Raw genomic sequence first — 19989 nt, 5'->3', positions numbered from 1 at the left:
GAACTTCATCTATTTGGACTGCTTCTGCAGACATTGAATACGGATAATCATTACAACATTGTATCTTTTGCATAATGATACGGTAGAAGAAAAAATGTTCTGTTAATCTTTGACTCACAGTATACAATTAATAAATTCTTGTCCTTTCTTCCTTTTAAGCAAAAGCAGTCTATGGCTGTGTGAGCATATAACCCTGCTGCATTATTGAAACTAAAAGCACAAATTAAAATATGATGGTTTTTGAGTTTCAGAATTTCAAGAGCTATACCCTGAAACTCAGACTCTATGTTGAGGCTTATTTACAGTCATATTTTCAATGTGTGAGTATATGAGACATCCACACTCTCATCTAATCTGATGCTGTAAAATCACATTAAGCAATGGATTAGAAAAAAATAATGAGAAACTGGGAGATGCTGTGCAAATCCCCCTGGGTGGGATGTAAGCCCTTTTGTTCTAATATGAATGCAATATCAGCACTGAATCTATTTAAAAAGAAAACATTATCTGGTTCTGCTTCGTTGTTAACTCCTTATTCTGAGTGGAGAAAAACGGCAGAAAATTTAAAACAAGAAGTAATAAACGAGAGCAAGAAATAAATTTTGGAAATATTTTTTGTTTTAATTGTACTTGAAAAAAGAATAATTTTACTAAAAATGATGATTCCAGCTGCATGCTGGTTTTCAGTGTTGAACCATTAAACACACAGAGGTTAGAAAAATGCTATGCACTTGTCTTCAATTAAGTTGTTAATGCTGCTAAATGATTTAAACATAAATTGTCTACTTTTTCTCAAGATGATTGCTGTGTGAAATAGTTCCAAAATCAACATAAAATAAATAATTTGAACAGAAAGAGTTGGACAAGGTTGCTTGCAATAGATCTAATTGGGGCATTTATCTGATTTAGGAATTTAGGTAAATAGTATATATGTTTTGCATGTGTCCTCCGAAAGGTATGTTGAGTCACCAACCCCTACTTCAGAATGTGATTCCATTTGGAAATAGGATCATTTTAGATATAAATGTCAAAGGAAAAATGAGGCTATCCTAGAGTATTGTGGGTCATTAGTTCAGTATGACTGATGCCCTTATAAGAAGACATAGAAAGGCACACAAGCAAAGGAAGAAGACAGCTGTGTTTATAATGGAGGCAAAGAATGAAAGGATGAATCTGCAATCCAAGGAACATTAGTGATTGTTAGAAAACACCAGAAGGAATCTTTTTTGCAGATATGAAAGGGAATGTGGCTCAAGCAATAACTTAATTTAGGATGTCCAACTTACAGAACTATGAAAAATAATTTATGTTGTTTTAAAGAAAGCAGTTTGAGTATTTTATTATACCTATTCAAGGAACTTAAAAGATTTGGTGTAAGGAAGATGGATGTAACTGTAACAATAGCATATAGATATGACACTGGTTCTGGAGTTCAGTAATGGGTAGCTGTTGGAAGAGTCCTAGGTACTTCATACTTTGAAGAGACTACTGAATGAAGCATTAAAGATGATTCTGCCAAGGACTTAGAAAAAAAAAAACGAGAAGAACTATAAGGTTTCTGTCAGAATACATATATTCTATATATTATCTAACACATTTTGTAATTCTTCTTAGCATATTTATTAATTGGAAAGGCAGAGTGACAGAGAGAGGGAGAGAGGCAGGGAGGGAGGGAGGGAGGGAGGGAGAGGGAGAGAGAGAGAGAGAGAGAGAGAGAGAGAGAGAGTTTGTTCTTCCATCTGCTGGTTCACTCCCTAAATGTCCCAAAATGACTACAACAGCTGTAGCTGGGACAGCTCCAAAGCCAGGCTCTGAAGCCAGGAGCTTACAATCCCATCCGGGTCTCCCATGTGGGGGGCACGAGCCCTGCACTTGTGTCATCTTTTGCTGCTTTTTCAGGCATCTTAGCAGGGAGTTGGATCAGAACCAGGGTAGCAGGGACTTAAATCAGCACTCTAGTATGGCATACAAGTTTCAGTGACTTAACATACAATGCCACAATACAGGCCTCCTTATTATAATTCTTATTTTATACACACACACGCACACACATACACATGTTTTTGTATTGGTTCTTTTATGTTGCTATCAAAATATGAGAAACTGTACAGACAGAAATTTATTTCTCACAGTTCTGAAAATCAGCATAGTCCATGACAAGATCAAGGAACCAGCAAGTTCAGTTTCTGCTTCCAAGACGCCACCTTATTGCTGAGCTCTACACAGGGGAGGTGTGTTGTGTTCTCATACCTCAAAAGGTGGAAGGCTTGGAGAACAGGCTAACTTAACACAGTGCAAAGTTTCTTTTATGAGGGCATTAATCCCATTCACAAAGAAGAGCCATCATGGCCTAGTTACCTCTTAAAGGCTCACCTCTTAATATTACGTTATCAACACATGAATTTTAAGGGAAGGCAAACTCCAGCAATTTATGTGCACACTGTGGCACCAGGTTACAACATTTCTGTCAATGATAGTCCATGTATATATATTGATGGTTCCCTAAGATTATATCACCTAGTGATGTTGCAGTTATCTTAGCTTATGTAAGCCCATTATATGAAAACATCCAGTGATCTATTTTTCAGAATATATTCCCTTCTTTGAGCAATATACAGCTACATATGTAAAGAATATTGCTAGAAATAGAAATGTTAAAATTGCTTCTTATGGGATTTTGGGACATGTTATTGGACAGTAGAGGAAAGGAGATATTTATTATAACGTGGAAAGTACTTGACTGAATTGTATTCTGTTCTCCAGTAGAAGAATGAATTTGTAAATGAACGACTTGGATAGTTAGCTGAAAAACTTCCCAAGAAAAATAAAGTATGCATACTGAATTTCTCCTGTTGTGTATAGTAAAATAGGAGAAAATTAGGTGAAGAAGGGATTCGTAAGCAAAAAGGTAGTGATATCTGGTAACTTGGAAAACATTCAGTCTACTTAGATATCATGCCCTGGAAACACGAACAACATTGCTGAAAAAGCTTTTACTAATAATACTAGATATGTGACTCACGGCTTTAATCAGTCATATTAGTGAAAGATAGGAACACAAAGGTAATTACCCAGGAAAGATGGGTCAAAGGAACTCTTTATAAATAAATTGGACCACTATGAATTTAACTGGAGACCAGTAGTGGAATTTTTTCCTCTCTTTTTTATTATTAGTTGTATTTTGTGAATTTTATATAAACAAAAACCATGCCAACCTGGATAAAAAGGCACAGACACAGAAGGAATAATTATTCAAAGGATAGAGCTATGAATTAAAAATCTGAGATTCTGATATTTACTTCAGTAGTGAGAAAAAGGCTGAGACACTAGTGAACTAAAGTTGGGCCAATACTCCACCAGGCACAGAGGGCAGAGTATTGACCAGAAACATTATCTGTGGGCCTTGAAATTTGCTAGATTTCAGACTTTCTTGGGGCCCATGACTCTTTTAATTTTTCCTTCTAATGTATCTCTTTCGGAATGGCAATATCTTTCCTATTCCTATCACATCATTTGATTTGGATGTAGATAGCTCATTTATTGTTTCACAGGTTCACAGATGTAAAGTATCTATGCTGCATGAAAAGTCATACCCCCAGACTCATCCATAACTAATGCAGATGACTTAGGTGGGATTTATGATTTTTTTCCATGATGACATTTAATTTTAGTATATGTGCTACCGAAGCAAACACAGGTGATGACATTTACAAGAAATTTTGGAATTAGGTTTGGCATGTGAGTAGTTAACTCTTATAGAAATAACAGAATGTGAAGGATATACATTTTGGGGTGACAAGACAATAGACTGGCATGGATTTATTTACAATTCTTCAAAAGACACACTAGCATCTTCATCTCCAGTAGTTCAGAATGTGAGCTTCTTTGGCAATAGGATCACTGTGCATGTATTTAGTTAAGCAGTGGTCACAGGGGAGTAGGTTGAGTCCTTAACCCAATATGACTTCTGTGCTTATGAAAAGAGGAGAAAAATACAGAAATAGCGACATAAAGGGAGAAGATATGCAAAGGTGATACAGGTGGAGGTTGAAGTAATGCACATACAAGCCCAGGCACATCAAGAATTTCTGGGAAACACCAAAAGCCATAAAAGACATGGAATTATTCTTCCCTGCAGACTTCAAGCTACATTCTGCAACTGACACCTTGATTTTGGACTTGTAGGCTCCTCCTACTATGGGAGAAAACATTTATAATGCACTAAGCCACCCAGTTTTTGGTATTTTATTACAGCAGCCCTTCAAAAGTAATACAATTAGAAAATCTAACTAAAATTTTAGTTGTTTTGAGAATATTATTTTGTGTTCTTTTGTATAAGATTCTGTTACCTCTTGCAGTCCTTAGAAAAGTTTATTTGACTCAGAATCTCAAAAATCAGAAAGATAATATAATGTGCCCTAAAATAATCAGGAAAAATGTGTTTTTTATGAGTCAATTTATTTAGTCAATATATATATTTTTCAGATATTTCATCTATATAAATATGTGTTTTTCTAGGAATAGGCAACATAGGTAAATAATGCATAGTGTTTTAGAGTAGGCCAAGGATAACATAGTGTTTCAAAGTAGGTCAAGAGTATATTCAGATAATATTTGCAAGAGGACGTAAAATTTGTAAAGAAATATTATACTATTCCATTTATTCGATGCATACATGCATATGTAGATAAAATATACATACCCGGTTTCTCTTCTTTTTTGATTTGTGGCTCTAAAAATATAAAATAACATTGGTAACAATGATTACAGAAAGACAAGAGTATTTCCTGGATTCATGCATATCTATTTTATGTATGTTATTATTTATAATATGTCAAATTATGTTTTATGATTGTGGTAAAGTAAGATAATAAATAATTATCTACCATTATCAAACAGAATGAAATTTATTTTCAGAATAAAATATAAACGTGAGGTAATATTTTCATTGACAAGGCAAGGAAAGCAATTAGATTATACTACCATGGATAAAGAATCGAGGACAACATCAGCATCAACGATTTCAAAAAATACAATTAAGTTAAACTGCACATTATCTAAGACAAACATTTAAGCTTGAATTTAGGAAAAATATTCCAAACAAATCAGAAGATAAGTAAAAATATGCAGTTTAAAGTTTGTTTTATTAATTTATTTGGCATGCATATTACATACGTGGAGGTTTAGGTTTGACTTCTTTGCCTAGAGAAAAGTGAAATATTGTTAAATGAAATATTGTTAAAGAGTGAGTCATACAATGCTAATTGAATTGACATTATTAACATCTTATATTTGGAAATCAGAATAAAGAAATACAAAACCAGATTATTCTTTACTGAAATTCCACAACACTTTTAAGTTTACAGATATAGATACAGATGCAGATATAGACATAGATATGGATATGGACAAGTAACTATTTTATGTCATTTATTAGTAGGCATTTGAAGCATTAGTTAAGAAACTGCCTGAAATGCCTAAATTCCTTATCAGACTGGCTAGGTTCAGAAGTGGTCCCTGCTTGACTTCCAGTTCAGCTTCCTGCTATTGCACAGCCTGGGAAGAAGCCAGTAATGGCTCAAGGAGCAGAGTTTCTGCCTCCCACATGGGAAACCAGGTTGAATTCCTGGTTGTTCTGGGCATTTCTGGAGTAAAGCAATGCATAAAAGATTCTCTCTCTCTCTTGCTCTCCCCCCCCTTCTCTGTCACTATGACTTTAAGTAAATACATGTAAAAAAGGAGATACTCCATTGAAATAATTTTAAATAATAAAACTGTTAGCTTAATTTTATTGCTCCTTTAATAACATTATTTTTCTAACAATCTCTTGCATGTAATGTTAACCTTTTTTTCTTAATACTCATTTTGATAACTTACTTTTAACTCTTCATTACTCAAAAATGAACAATTCAAGACTATTGTTTTCATGTCCATTAAAATTAGCAATGTATTATCTGTCTCAGTATAATATATTAAAATGATAGCTGATGCACTTAGAGTTCTTGATGACTGGGAACACGTGTTCATTGTACACATGGAAGGATAAAATAATTTTGATTCTATACAGTGATCTATGGAGGAACAACTATGTTTCTTCTCTGAAATCTAATATATTTATCAAAATAATCTCTGAGAAATGATCACAAAACATATAAAAACACAACATGCCAATTGTGTGCAAATGTGAGTATATTGTGCTCTTGAAGAAAAGACACCAAATTACATGTCTACATCCCATTCTGGAGTGCCTGTGTTAGAATTCTTCTGCTTATGATTCCAGCTTCCTGAAATGCAGCATTTTTGTTCTTATACTCAGTTATAAAACCAGGTTGGAATTAGCATGAGACTATTTCTAAAAATCCATATCAAATGGAATTAAAAGGTAAATTTGAGTAAAACAAAATTAAAAAATGTGCATATGTTTTTCACAGCACACATTTTCCATGAATGTTTGAAAACTTCTTGTGTATGAAATTTCGAAGATTCAAAATCTATAAAGATGGCCTTATTTTCAAACAGGCTCTTTGCAGACAAAATCAAGCTAAGGTAGAAAATGAGGGAGGCCTAGTCCAATATAGAAGAGGAATGGGACACAGAGATGAGAAAAAACACATGGAGAATGCCATGTAGAAGCAAAGTCAGAGATTAGAATGTTGCCTCATCAATCCAAGGAACACCAAAGGTTGCCATAATACCCAAATCTAAGAGGAAGACTTGGAACAGATTCTCGCCTAGAGTCTTCAGATAGCATGGTCCCACCAACATTGTGATTTTTAGACTTACAACTTCCATAACTGCAAAAGAATGTGTTTCTGATGTTTTAACCTGCCCAATTTGTGGTGCTTATCACAGCCACAGGAAACTGACACGCTATGACAGCACTTTAATCAATCTACCAGTTCCTTGCATCACAATTTCTTTCTTTTTTTTTTTTTTTTTTTTTTTTTTTTGACAGGCAGAGTGGACAGTGAGAGAGAGACAGAGAGAAAGGTCTTCCTTTTGCCATTGGTGCACCCTCCAATGGCCGCCGCGGCCGACGCACTGCCGGCGCACCGCACTGATCCGAAGGCAGGAGCCAGGTGCTTCTCCTGGTCTCCCATGGGGTGCAGGGCCCAAGCACTTGGGCCAGCCTCCACTGCACTCCCTGGCCACAGCAGAGAGCTGGCCTGGAAGGGGAGCAACCGGGACAGAATCCGGCGCCCCGACCAGGACTAGAACCCGGTGTGCCAGCGCCGCTAGGTGGAGGATTAGCCTATTGAGCCGCGGTGCCGGCCCTGCATCACAATTTCTAAGATCATACCAACTGGTCATGAAGACAAAGACTATCTCCCATCACTTTTCTTTCATCTCTGTAGACAGAGGTTATCTAAAAAGCACATCCTGCCATTTCACATATCACATCTCTTTCTTAAGCATATCCTCCATTGTTAACTCCAGTTATCGCTACCTGCTCTATTAAGGAGTCCATCAGCCTCTTCTCACTATTAACCATTTTGAAAAGCCAGACTGATGTATTCTAATAACCAAATTATGTTTCTTTTGCTTCTGTACTGATATATATGTTGATCTATCTGTCTAGAACATCCTTTTTTTTTTCATTAAATTGTGTTTAATACTCAACCATCACACACACACACACACACACACAAGCACAAAGCTGTTTTAAGCTGTTTTAAGTATCTTTCTTTCAACTGTTCAGTCTGAGTTAACTGTACCTTTCATATTCCAATAGTATTCTTAAATTACCTTTATTTTAGTGCTAATTATTATCTCAAATATCCTATTAACTTTCATATAACCAAGAACAGGAATTGTTTCAAAAATTAGCATGATTCCTGGCATGTTGGAATTATCAACAAATAAACATTGAATAAATTAAAAAAGAATCTATCATGCAAAGTTTTCTGAGATAAGGCCATAAGATCCTTGCTGCTGATAGGTCAGAGATTTTTCTAAGGAGAATCCATTGTTCTGCTCCAATTCATGGGTGAGTTAATAACTGAGGCCTCAAATACACACACACACACACACACACACATATATATGTATTAGAAATGTCATATATACATATATATTACAATAATACTTTAAAATTAAAACAAGCGGGGGGCTGGCGCAATGGCCCAGTAGGTTAATCCTCTGTTTGCGGCACCGGCATCCCATAAGGGCTCCAGTTCTAGCCCGGGCTGCTCCTCTTCCAACCCAGCTCTCTGCTGTGGCCTGGGAAAGCAGTAGTCCTTAGGCCCCTGCACCCACATGGGAGACCAGGAAGAAGAACCTAGCTCCTTGCTTTGGATTGGCACAGCTTGGCCATTGCGGCCATTTGGGGAATGAACCAATGGATGGAAGACCTATCTTTCTTTCTGTCTCTCCCTCTCACTGTTTGTAACTCTCTCTCTCAAATAAATAGATCTTTTAAAATCTTTAAAAAAAAAGTGTAAGTAAATACAACAGATGTTCTGTCCAAAAATAAACAGATATTCTAACCTTGAGTGGCAATCTTGCTGAAAATCTCTTTCAGATGAGCCTGTTACTTTTAAATTATTGAGTTGGTTACAGAAAGACCAGTTTACAATAATCCTATTAAATGCTGAATGCCGAATTGTACTTGGAATAATAAATTTTAAATCATTCCTACAACAATTAGCTACCAGTTCTAATTACCTCTCATATTCAATTCTAGTTCATTACATTGGAACTATGCCATCTTAATTAGAAACATACATTTTTCTGTTTCCTACAATGAGACCAAGTATGCATCACTTAATTGATACTCAAAGAATAGCAATTAACTAATTTACAGGGAAAAATAAAAACAAAGAAAAAGAATGATAAGCATCCACATTTTATACCACGAGCCATTTTGTTTACTGATGTACATAATAAATTAATTGAGATGATAATAAATTACTTGGTATAGTAATCAATTATTATACAGTCTGCTATTAATCACCTACATTATGACTTTCAAAGTAATATTAATCTTCAAATTTTGTGTGTCTATAAATAGTCAGAGATCTATATTGCAGTTAGGTCTATGTGGTTTGGCTTATTAACCATTATATTACTAAAATTGTTAAAATGAGTAATGCCAATAAAGACTTTTTAATAATCTGCTTCATACAAAATGTCTTTTTAGATTATTAACTGTTTAATAAACAGTGAATAATTTATTTTAATAATATTTCTGATTCACATATCCATATATAATGCATATGTAGATAAAATATACATACCTGGTTTCTCTTCTTTTTTGATTTGTGGCTCTAAAAATATAAAATAACATTGATAACAATGATTATTTTAATGATATTTCTGATTCACATATCCATATATAATTTTAACATTAAAATATTTGTTAAATTACTCAATTCATTGTTTTAAAGATTTATTTATTTATTGAAAGTCAGAGTTACACATAGAGAGGATATGCAGAGAGAGAGAGAGAGAGAGAGAGGTCCTCCATCCAATGGTTCACTCCCCAATTGGCCGCAATGGCCGGAGCTGCACTGATCCGATGCCAGGAGCCAGGAGCTTCTTCTGGGTCACCCATGCGTGTGCAGGGGCCCAAGGATTTGGAACATCTTGTACTGCTTTCCCAGGCCATAGCAGAGAGCTGGATCAGAAGTGGAGCAGCCGCGTCTTGAATCCGTGCCCATATAGGATGCTGGCACTTCAGGCCAGGGCGTTAACTCACTGCACCACAGCACTGGCCCCAAATTACTCTTAATTCATTTATGAAATAATTTTGTGTGCTATAATCTCAAGCTTTTTAATCATGTCTATAATATGACTGATATATATGTGTATATATATATATATATCAAAAACCATTAAAGCCTACTCATTATGGTATTGCTTAGAATTTGAGTTTTAAAAGTGAGAAAAGTAAAATTTCCAATTACATGTATAAATTGTTCTTCTATGACTTTACTCACCAATGTCATCATTTGGTTAATTACATCACAGAAATGGCCTCATTACTGATTTAATGAGCAAATCAACTCCCTGTACCCCTAAGAATTACCATAATTTATTTTTGTGAAGATAATTTAGATGATTATTATCCAATTTAAATTTTCCAAAATCCATAATTGTAACATTATTTCAGGCATATAATACATATGAATACATTCATTGGAGAATTTGTATTAGATAATATAACAGAAATATCATCAAACAGGCCCAGTAGGACCTTACAATGTTTTTTTATTTAAAACCTTGCAAATTTACAACACATAATGAATTAATTTTAATGGAAGGATCCTATAAGTGATCTGAAATAGCTTTCTTGTTTTTCAAACTAAAAATTGAAGTTCATAAACCATACAGAGTGTCTGTGTGTGTATGTGTGCACACATGCATTCACTATGTGGGCCTGTGTTTTCCCATTCAGAAATCCATGGCAGTCTAAGTCTCATTTCAGTGGTCTTCAAAGGTCTCCTGGTCACAGAAATGCAGGTTCTTGCTTTGGAGGTGGAAATATGCAATTTAACAGCTTTTTCAGGTGAGTAACATTATGTGTCCAAACTATTGCTCTAGAAGGATAGAAATCAACATTCAATATGATACAAATCAGATAAGGTTAGGATTTTTTTAGTGATTTTTTTATAATCAATGGATAAAACCTGTAGAAAGAGGAGAACCAAGAGGTCCTAATAATGAAATCTTGCCTATAAAATCTAAATATCCCTTAGTTCATTTAAATTACAGTTTAATGATCTTACTCATTCAGTTGAAAAATGTATTGAACCAGTGTAGATTCTGTGGTAACCTCACAGGAAACACACATATAGAAATATGGATGATTACAGTGCCTGTGTATGTCTGCCTGTACATGCTCTGAGCCTTCATATTTCCTAAGGTCCATGTTTAGGCAGCACTAGTAAGGACAAGTCGGAGGAAAAATCCATAAAGTAGTGGCTCCAGAACAGCATCACCTGGGTTCTTACCATATAAATATAACTTTCCAGGTGTTCTTAATACATGCTGAAGTTTGAAAACCACAGTATGGTAGCAATGTTTGCAATTATTGCTAGCATGTGTTTAACATAAAGACATAGTTATGTTGCAACATTCCAAAGCCCAGAGAATTTTACGTAGCATATTTTAGCAAATAGGCTTAATTACAGGGAAAAAGCTTTCAATGTACATAGACTAAAAAAAATAAAGTTAAAAGCAGCCTACTTGTGTTGATTATGTTCAGTCTGAATGATAGTAACATTCTATTGACATTTGTGATTGAGATCTGTAAAGGATGTGATATAAAATCAGATTCATATAATCCAAGAGTTATTTATTTTATGAGGGAAAGCAAACTGTAATTTTGATACATTGGTATTCTTATGGAAATAGGAATTGGCTGAAAGTGAAATATAAAAGGTACATTGACATATATATATATACATATATATAAATAATAAAACCATTACTATATGTGATATAATATATGTAATATAAAACATTGGGGCCAGCATGTGGCCTAGTAGGTAGAGCTGCTGCTGCTTCACTTCTGATCCAGATCCCTGCTGGATGCCTGGGAAAAGCAAAGGAAGATGGCACGAGTGTTTGGGCCCCTGCCACACACTTGGGAGACCTTAATGAAGCTCCTGGATCCTGGTTTTGGACTGGCTCAGCCCTGAATGTTGTTGCCACGTGGGGGATGAACCAATAGATGGAAAATCTCTCTCAGTGTCTCTCCTTCTCTCTGTGTAACTCTGACCTTTGAATAAGTAAATAAGTAAATCTTTACAAAAACATTTAATTATGGCTATTTTAGCTTTTTAAATTATATTTTATATTTTCTCTATTTTCCATGTTAATTTCTTTGTAATAAAATAACATATAAATGTACTATTTCCCATTTGTAGCTCTGTTTTTTCATAAACTTTTAAAATAAAAAAGATCTGGGGCTTGGGGCTGGGGTTGTGGCACAGTGGGTTAAAGCCACATGCAATGCCAGCATCCCATCTGGGAGCACATTCAAGGCTGCACTGTTTCATTTGCACTTGCACTTGCTCATGTGCCTGGGAAAGCAGCAGAGCATTCCCCAAATGATTGGGCCCTGAACCCACGTGGGAGATCAAGAAGATCCTGGATCCTGACTTTGGCCTGGCCCAGATCCGGTCTTTGTGGCCATTTGGGGACTAAACCAGCAGATGGAAGATTCTCTCTCACTCTTGCTCTCTGTGTCTCCTTCTCTCCCTGCAATTCTGCCTTTCAAATAAATAAACCTTTGAAAACATAAATAAAAATAAAGCCAAAAATGGAAATGGATTTTTATTTGATATCATATGCAATATCAACTGAAAATGAATGAAAGGTTTAAATATAAAAACAAAAACCAAAAATTTACTAAAAGTGAACATGGAGGACATGGATGATATCAGTCTGGGTAATGATTTCTTAGATAGAACTTCAAAAGATCAAGCCATAAAAGCAAAAATATAGAAACGGGATTTCATCAAGCTAAAAAGCTTATAAACTTAAAAAAGAAAAAAAAGCTAACAGAGTGAGGATACGATCTATGGGTTTGGAGATAATATTTGTAAACCATATATCTGCTAAATGGCTATTATCCAAAATAAATAAGGAACTCAGAAATTCAACAGCAAGAAAACAAATAAACTGATTAAAAAGTGAGCAATGGAGCTTAACAGATATTTCTCAAAGAAGAGTTGTGAATGATCACTAGATACATTTTTAAATACTCAAAATCTATGATCATCTCAGAAATGCAAATCAACACTACAATGAGACATCATGTTACACCTATTATAACTATTAAAAGAAAAACAACTGATAACAAGTGTTGTTGAGAATGTGAAGAAAAGAGAACCCTTATGCATTTTTGATGAGTTTGTAAAATAGTATCTTTATTTTAGAAAATAATATGGTGGTTCCTCAAGAAATAAATTACCAAAGGATCCAATATGTCAAAAATCTATCTGCATTACCAATTTCATTTCTGCAGTATTCACAATAGTCAAGATGTAGAAACAGACTTTGTCAATTAACAGATATATTGAATAAAAAAGATGGTCTAAAGAACACGTCCAAACTCACTGTTGGAGGTCAGTATTTTTCTTAGTTCTAAGACCAAACAAGGGTAAAACAACGAAAAACAGAGAATTTCAGAGCAATCTGTCTGAAGAATAAAGGTGCAAGAAGTCCTTATCAGATTACTAGCAAACAAATCCAATGACATATCAAAAAGATCATCCATTCTAATCAAAAGGGATTTATCCTAAGGATGCAGGAATGTTTCAACATGCACAAATCAGTAAACATGATATATCACAACAAACCTATAATGGATAAAAAGGTACTATTATCTCAATACATACAGAAAAAAGTATGTAGTAAATGACAATATTCTTTCAAGATAAAAACAATTTGAAAAATTGGGTTATAGAAGGAACTTATGTCAATACACTGATGGATATATTAAATGAGTACAAAGAGAACATCATATTGAATGGAGAACCAGAAAAGATATCCAATTCCACCACTTTCATTAAATATAATTCTTTTAGTTGTAGCCACATCATGTAGGCAAGCAAAAGAAATAAAAGACATACACATCTAAAAGAAGGAAATGAAGTTATTTCTGTTTTCTGATAACATGATTCTCTATATGGCAGAAACAAAAGACTCCAGTAAGAGACTATCAGAACTAAGAAGAAAATTCAGCAAATCTGCATGACAAAAAATCAACAAAATTCAGTAGCATTATTATACATCAGCTGCTCTTGCTGAGAAAGAACTTATAAGAGCAACACAATTCACAATAACCACAAAATAACCTTGAGATAAATTTAATCAAGGATGTAAAATCTACAATATGAATTACAAAACACTAATGAAAGAAATAGAAGACGACACCATAAATGAGAAAAATAAAACCTTCCATTTTCAGTGATTGAAAGAAGTATTATTATAAAAAGTCCAAAATACCCAAAGCAATGTATAAATTCTATTCAATTTCAATCAAAATTACAATCTTCAAAGACATAGTAAAGGAAATCCTAAAATTCACATAGAAACATAAAGTACCCTAAATAGCTAAAAAAAAAAAAAATGTTGTGCAACAAAACAATGCCAGAGGCATCACAAACTTGAAGATATACTACAGGACTATTTAAACCAAAACAGCATGATACTGGTATAAAAATAAACACATGGATCAATGGAACAAATAGAAACTCCAAGAATAAATCCACACATCTTTAACCAACTTATCTTTGACAAATATGCTCAAAATGCAGGATAGTCTCTTCAATAAATTGCATGGGGAAACAGATTTCCACACTTAGGTGAAACAAAACCTCCACCTTTCAACCTATAAAAAAGTTAACTCAAAATGGATCAAGACTCTAAATACAAGACTTGAAGCTATAAAACTACAAGAGGAAAACCTGGGGGAATCAGTCTAAGACACTGGTATAGTAAATAAGTTTTTGGACAACTCCCAAAAGGCACAGACAATGAGAACAGAAACAGACAAATAGGATTATATCAACTCTTCAGCTTCCGAAAGCAAAGGAAACAATTAACAAAGTGAAAAGACGGTTGACAGAATGGAAGAAAATATTTACAAACTATGCATTAGATAAATGTGTTCAGAATATGTAAGTGGCTCAAAAAATTTAACAACAAAACAAAAAATCCAGCTTAAAAAAAAAAAGGTCAAAGGATGTGAATAGGTTACTTTTAAAAGAAGAAATACAAATGGCCAAAGATACATGGAAAATTACTCAAGATCACTCGCCACCACAGAAATGCACAATGAGGTATCATCTCACTCCAGTTAGAATGGCTACTATCCAAAAGCTAAAAATTAACAAACACAGTTTTGTTCTGCATTTCCATAATGGCTAGTGATTGAGCATTTTTTCATATATTTGTTGGTGATTTTGATATCTTTAGAGAATTGTCTGTTGAAGTCCTTTGCCCACTTCTTAATTGAAGGTAGTTGTATTTTTGCTGTTCAGTTTTTTGAATTGCTGATATATTCTGGATATTAATCCTTTGTCAGATAAGTAGCTTGCAAATACTTTCCGCATACTGCAGACGTCTCCATTGATTATTTCCTTTGATATCCAGAAGTTTCTGAATTTGATTAAACCAAATTTTCTAGTTTTGCTTTTGCTACCTGTACTTTGAGGATCTTAACCAAGAAGTCATTTCCTACACCAGTGTCTTGCAGTGTTTCCCCTACATTTTCTTCCAGTAACTTAATAGTGTCAAGTCTTAAATTTAAGTCTTTTACATTGAGTTGATTTTTGTATATGGTAAAAGGTAGAGACCTAATTTTGTTCTACATTTATACATCCAGCTTTGCCAGCACCATTTATTGAAGAGATTATCTTTTCTCCAATGTATGATCTGAGCACTGTGTCAAAATCACTTGGCTGTATGTACACGCAAGCCATGATGAAGTATCACCTCCCTCCTGTCAGAATGGCTATTATCCAAAAGAGATAGAGCAACAAATGCTGGCAAGGCTGTAGAGAAATGGGAACTCTTAATACACTGTTGATGGGAATGTAAATTAGTGCAGCCACTGTGGAAAACTATGTAGAATTAGTGAAATAATTGATTTTTAAACTCATCACCATACACAAAAAAATAATTATGTGAGGTGATTAATGTATTAATTAGTTGATTGGATTTTTCTACCGTGTATACATTTATCAAAACATTGCATTGTGCCTCATGCACAATTACTTCTCAGTTACATATAAATAAACATAAAAAGGAAAAAAAAAAAAAGGATGCATGGATGGCAAATAAAAGCAAAAAAGCCACATTAATTTAAACCTAAAGAGTACATCAATAAATAGGGAAACACAGGCAGATAAAAATCAAGCTGAAATGTTGCAGCACTAATTCCTCTTAGGTTTATTGCTTTTTTAGAAAGTGTGTTTACTCAGTTCCTGATAGATTTTCTGCTGTGGGAGCATGTTTAAGTTTCAGGGCATATTAACAAGCTTGTTTTAATACCATTGAGTCTATTCCAGATACGTCTGTGTCCACAACTCTTTAGCACAGAGCAGAAGCCGGCTCTGCTGTAAATACACGTCTTAGCTAGGATCATCTAACAAGCACTTCACCATTTAAATCGACATGAAGATTAATACCAAAATTCTGAATCCTCTGTACTGAATGAATAAGCCATTTGAAGGAGGCAAGAAGCATCAGAAGATTTTTACCACATGCTTCAATCGGATTAAAATTTGTATTACGTTTTACTAGAAGTCATTATTGTTCAGCTACATGGCTTATAAGGTTCTGTAAGCTTTTAATTATCAAGGTAAAGATGGAATAAGTAAATACAAATTATAAATATATAAAACACAATATTAAACTATAAAATAAAATGCCATGTGATCTGTATATGAATTTGACTAAACAAATATTTATTTTTTCCTATTGGGATATTTTCATGTAGAAGCAGTTTCATTTAAAAAATACACTATAACTGTTTCCTAGTTTAAACAACAATATTTATCTAATTTTAATAACTTACTTTTGTAGATTTAAGGGGAAATTATATGAGGGAGATTATTACTTATTTGTTGTTGGAAATCAGGAATAAAAGAATAATTATTGCCTTGAGATTTTCCCTTTTGTCTTCTAAAATCCATTTGTTGAGCAAGAATTGGCTCCAATCATTGGGACTAAATATCTGGAGGCTATTTTTAATTCTTTTTAAAACAGATAGAAATGTAATTCATAGATTAAAGGTAAAATTGTTATTAATGTATCCTTTGTTTTTTGAAAAAAGGAAGTCTTGGAAGTGTAAGATAGTGTTTGAAAAATTCTTTAAGATCTACTATATTGAGGTTTGTGGCTGATGTGACTTTTTCATCCTCACTAGCCATAAATTGATTAAGGGTGGTGCTATTTTCTAGGCATCCATTATTTTGTTAAATTTCTTGATGCTAGACCACAATAAATTTCTTTGGCAACTTTTCAGTTGTTAACAAAGCATCTTTCTGTTGGTCACTATGTTCTAACAATCCATTTCAGTTCTATTTTTCCTGAACTGTATAGGAAGAGACACTTTGGGTCTTGTCCATTAATGTTCAACTGGGATTTAAAGTGATGTTCACAAAACTGACTCCAGATGTTTTGTTTGCAGCATGATCAAGCATGATAAATTAAGTTAATACACAACTAATGGAGAAATAGAGATGCTAAATTAGAACCATTACTTTGAAATCTTTTTTAAAGTATACAAATTGGTGTAGCATTGACATCACATTGTAATTATTCAATCACTCATTTAGCACTGAAACAGCCTTCTGTAAATCTTAAGCAATTCGGTTTCCCAAAAATATTTAGGTTATCAAAATTATCTATCAAATAAAATTAAATTCTTCTGGATGATCTTAATTCTAGTCATAGCCATAAAAATTAGATTTGCTATGGCTGGTGCACTGTAGTCAGCGCACTGTGCAGATCCGAAGCCAGGAGCCAGGTGCTTCCTCCTGGTCTCCCATGAGGGTGCAGGGCCCAAGCACTTGGGCCATCCTCCACTGCCTTCCTGGGCCACAGCAGGGAACTGGACTGGAAGAGAGGCAGCCGGGACAGAATCCGGCACCCCAACCTGGATAGTACCCGGGGTGCCAGGGCCGCAGGCAGAGGATTAGCCAAGTGAGCAGTGGCGCCAGCCACAATGTAATAATTTATCATCATTTATTCATTTGTCTTCCCCAAATAAGTTGTGAAACTCAATAGGCATGGATTGCAATTCTCGTCTTTGTGATCTTAGCATTGTACATTGTTTCACACATTGCATATAATAATTGTCTTTAATGAACAAATGATAATAGCATGTGACATGTAGGACTACCCTAGTGAGAAATATATGCACGAAAAACACCCACATTAGCAACTTATAAAAGATGCTGCTAAAATATTAAGGAATATTTTTTAATTATACAGACCTTCCCTGAAATTACATTATTAACAAAAATCCTTCATTTTTATCTACACAGTTGTTTTCAAAACTATGCTATGATAATTTTACTTTGAGATATTTTAAAATGCATAGAATTTTTCATTGATATTGTTTGGGACTATTTCACCTAAGGAAAAGAGAAAATTATGTCACATTTAGATTCAACAATTGGGTAATTTTTTATTGGAACAGAAAATGCCTTGGGGATCATTTTCAATTCATTAGCACTGTTGGGCACAACATTTTTATTTATTAAGATTCACTAAACTCCATCACCTTAAACATGTCTCCTTCATACCTTACTCCGTTAAGTGGTTAATACATGAATGGACATGTCTGATGGTCACCACAAAAACCATTATTTCTGCTCTGTTTTGTATTGTTCATACCCATCTCAGTGACTGAACTTGAGAATATTCTATTCTGAAATCAGGGATGGATGAATAGAAAAGATGAATAGTTCATATTACTTATCTTCCTTTGTATTATACAAAAACAAGTAGATCTATGTCCCTTCCTTAACATGCTTTCTGTTAAAGAGTACTAAATTTGGCAATATATGAAATAAAATGGAAGATTACCCCCATGCTCACCCACAAGAGGTATCAGAAGCCTCTTCTCTGGGAATATGATTTCATTGTTAAATATCAACCCTCATCTAAATCTCTCTCAAGAGTGAAGCACTTCACTGGCTTGAGAACTATTTCCATATAAGAATAACATTGTGCTAATTCTCCAAATTAGAAAACAGAAAAGAGCATTTCAGGTAAGAGCATGATTTTATCAACCAGATCACCTATTGGGGATTGTAAATCATCTAAATTCATGTTTGGTCAGGAGAAAGATAAAAGAGAGATTTAGAATGGATTCAAATAGTTAATGAAACTATCATGTTTTTGAATAACAAAGAATACATAAACTAGGCAACAAGGGAAAGCTTGATTCTTATGCATTTTCTAATGTTGTTTCAGTGCAATTCACCAACAAGAATGGACACAGAAAGCTGTCTAGTTGACGTGACTGCTAAAACACACAAAGATCCAAAATGCTTGCTTTAATTGAGAGGACTCACCATGCGGTTCTTTGATGGCAAGTCATACAACCTTCTATATAGCGATTTGCCTTACCAAACTGAAAGATTGTAAGTCAAATCCCATTACTACAACAATACTGAATCAGTTTTCAGGTTGGTTTGAAATAAAAAAGGAAGATTTTCATCCAAATATTTTAAGGGACAACAAAGATCATTTTTTGATTTCCATAAACTACAAAAGGAAGAAAATAAGTGTGAGGAATCTAAAAGTGGAAAATTGTAACTTTTGGAAGAGTATAAAACACATAAAGCAGTAACAAGATGAACCATCAGACCAGTGGCACATTGTTCACACAATAGAGCTTAGTTATTTTTGATGAAGCTACATTATTCTCCATTTTTTTATTTTTTTAAGTTTTTTTTTGACAGGCAGAGTGGACAGTGAGAGAGAGAGAGAAAGGTCTTCCTTTGCCGTTGGTTCACCCTCCAATGGCCGCCGCGGCCGGCATGCTGTACTGATCCGAAGCCAGGAGCCAGGTTCTTCTCCTGGTCTCCCATGGGGTGCACTGCACTCCTGGGCCATAGCAGAGAGTTGGCCTGGAAGAGGGGCAACTGGGACAGAATCCGGCGCCCCGACCGGGACTAGAACCCGGTGTGCCGGCGCCGCCAGGTGGAGGATTAGCCTATTGAGCCACGGCGCCTGCCCATTTGTTTCTTTTAATAGAAAGGACTTGGATATTTCACTAGGATCTGCATAGAATGCACCTCTCTTAAATTTATTATTATTATTTATTTATTTGTTTATTTTTATTTGACAGGTAGAGTCATAGACAGTGAGAGAGAGAGACAGAAAGGTCTTCCTTCCATTGGTTCACCACCCAAATGGCCGCTATGGCTGGTGCACTGTGCCGATCCGAAGCCAAGAGCCAGGTGCGTAGTCCTGGTCTCCCATGTGGATGCAGGGGCCCAAGCACTTGGACCATTCTCC

General features: G+C 34.7%; 1 protein-coding gene across 1 annotated transcript in view; it reads right to left on the bottom strand.

The window, feature by feature from the left end:
• The window catches only part of TRDN (triadin), a gene marked incomplete at its 5' end in the record, with an annotated part of 426652 nt that overhangs the window by 52467 nt on the left and 354196 nt on the right, over window positions 1-19989 (bottom strand). Inside the window, 3 exon segments of the mRNA NM_001082743.1 lie at window positions 4703-4732; window positions 5176-5202; window positions 9237-9266. Of these exon segments, the coding sequence (NP_001076212.1) occupies window positions 4703-4732; window positions 5176-5202; window positions 9237-9266 (87 nt within the window).

The sequence above is a fragment of the Oryctolagus cuniculus genome, chromosome 5, assembly GCF_051225735.1.
Source record: "Oryctolagus cuniculus isolate XC-2025 breed Fujian yellow rabbit chromosome 5, ASM5122573v1, whole genome shotgun sequence".
Classification (NCBI taxonomy): domain Eukaryota; kingdom Metazoa; phylum Chordata; class Mammalia; order Lagomorpha; family Leporidae; genus Oryctolagus; species Oryctolagus cuniculus.
The sequence above is the reverse complement of the archived record's forward strand: the minus strand, read 5'-3'. Positions and strand labels throughout refer to the sequence as shown.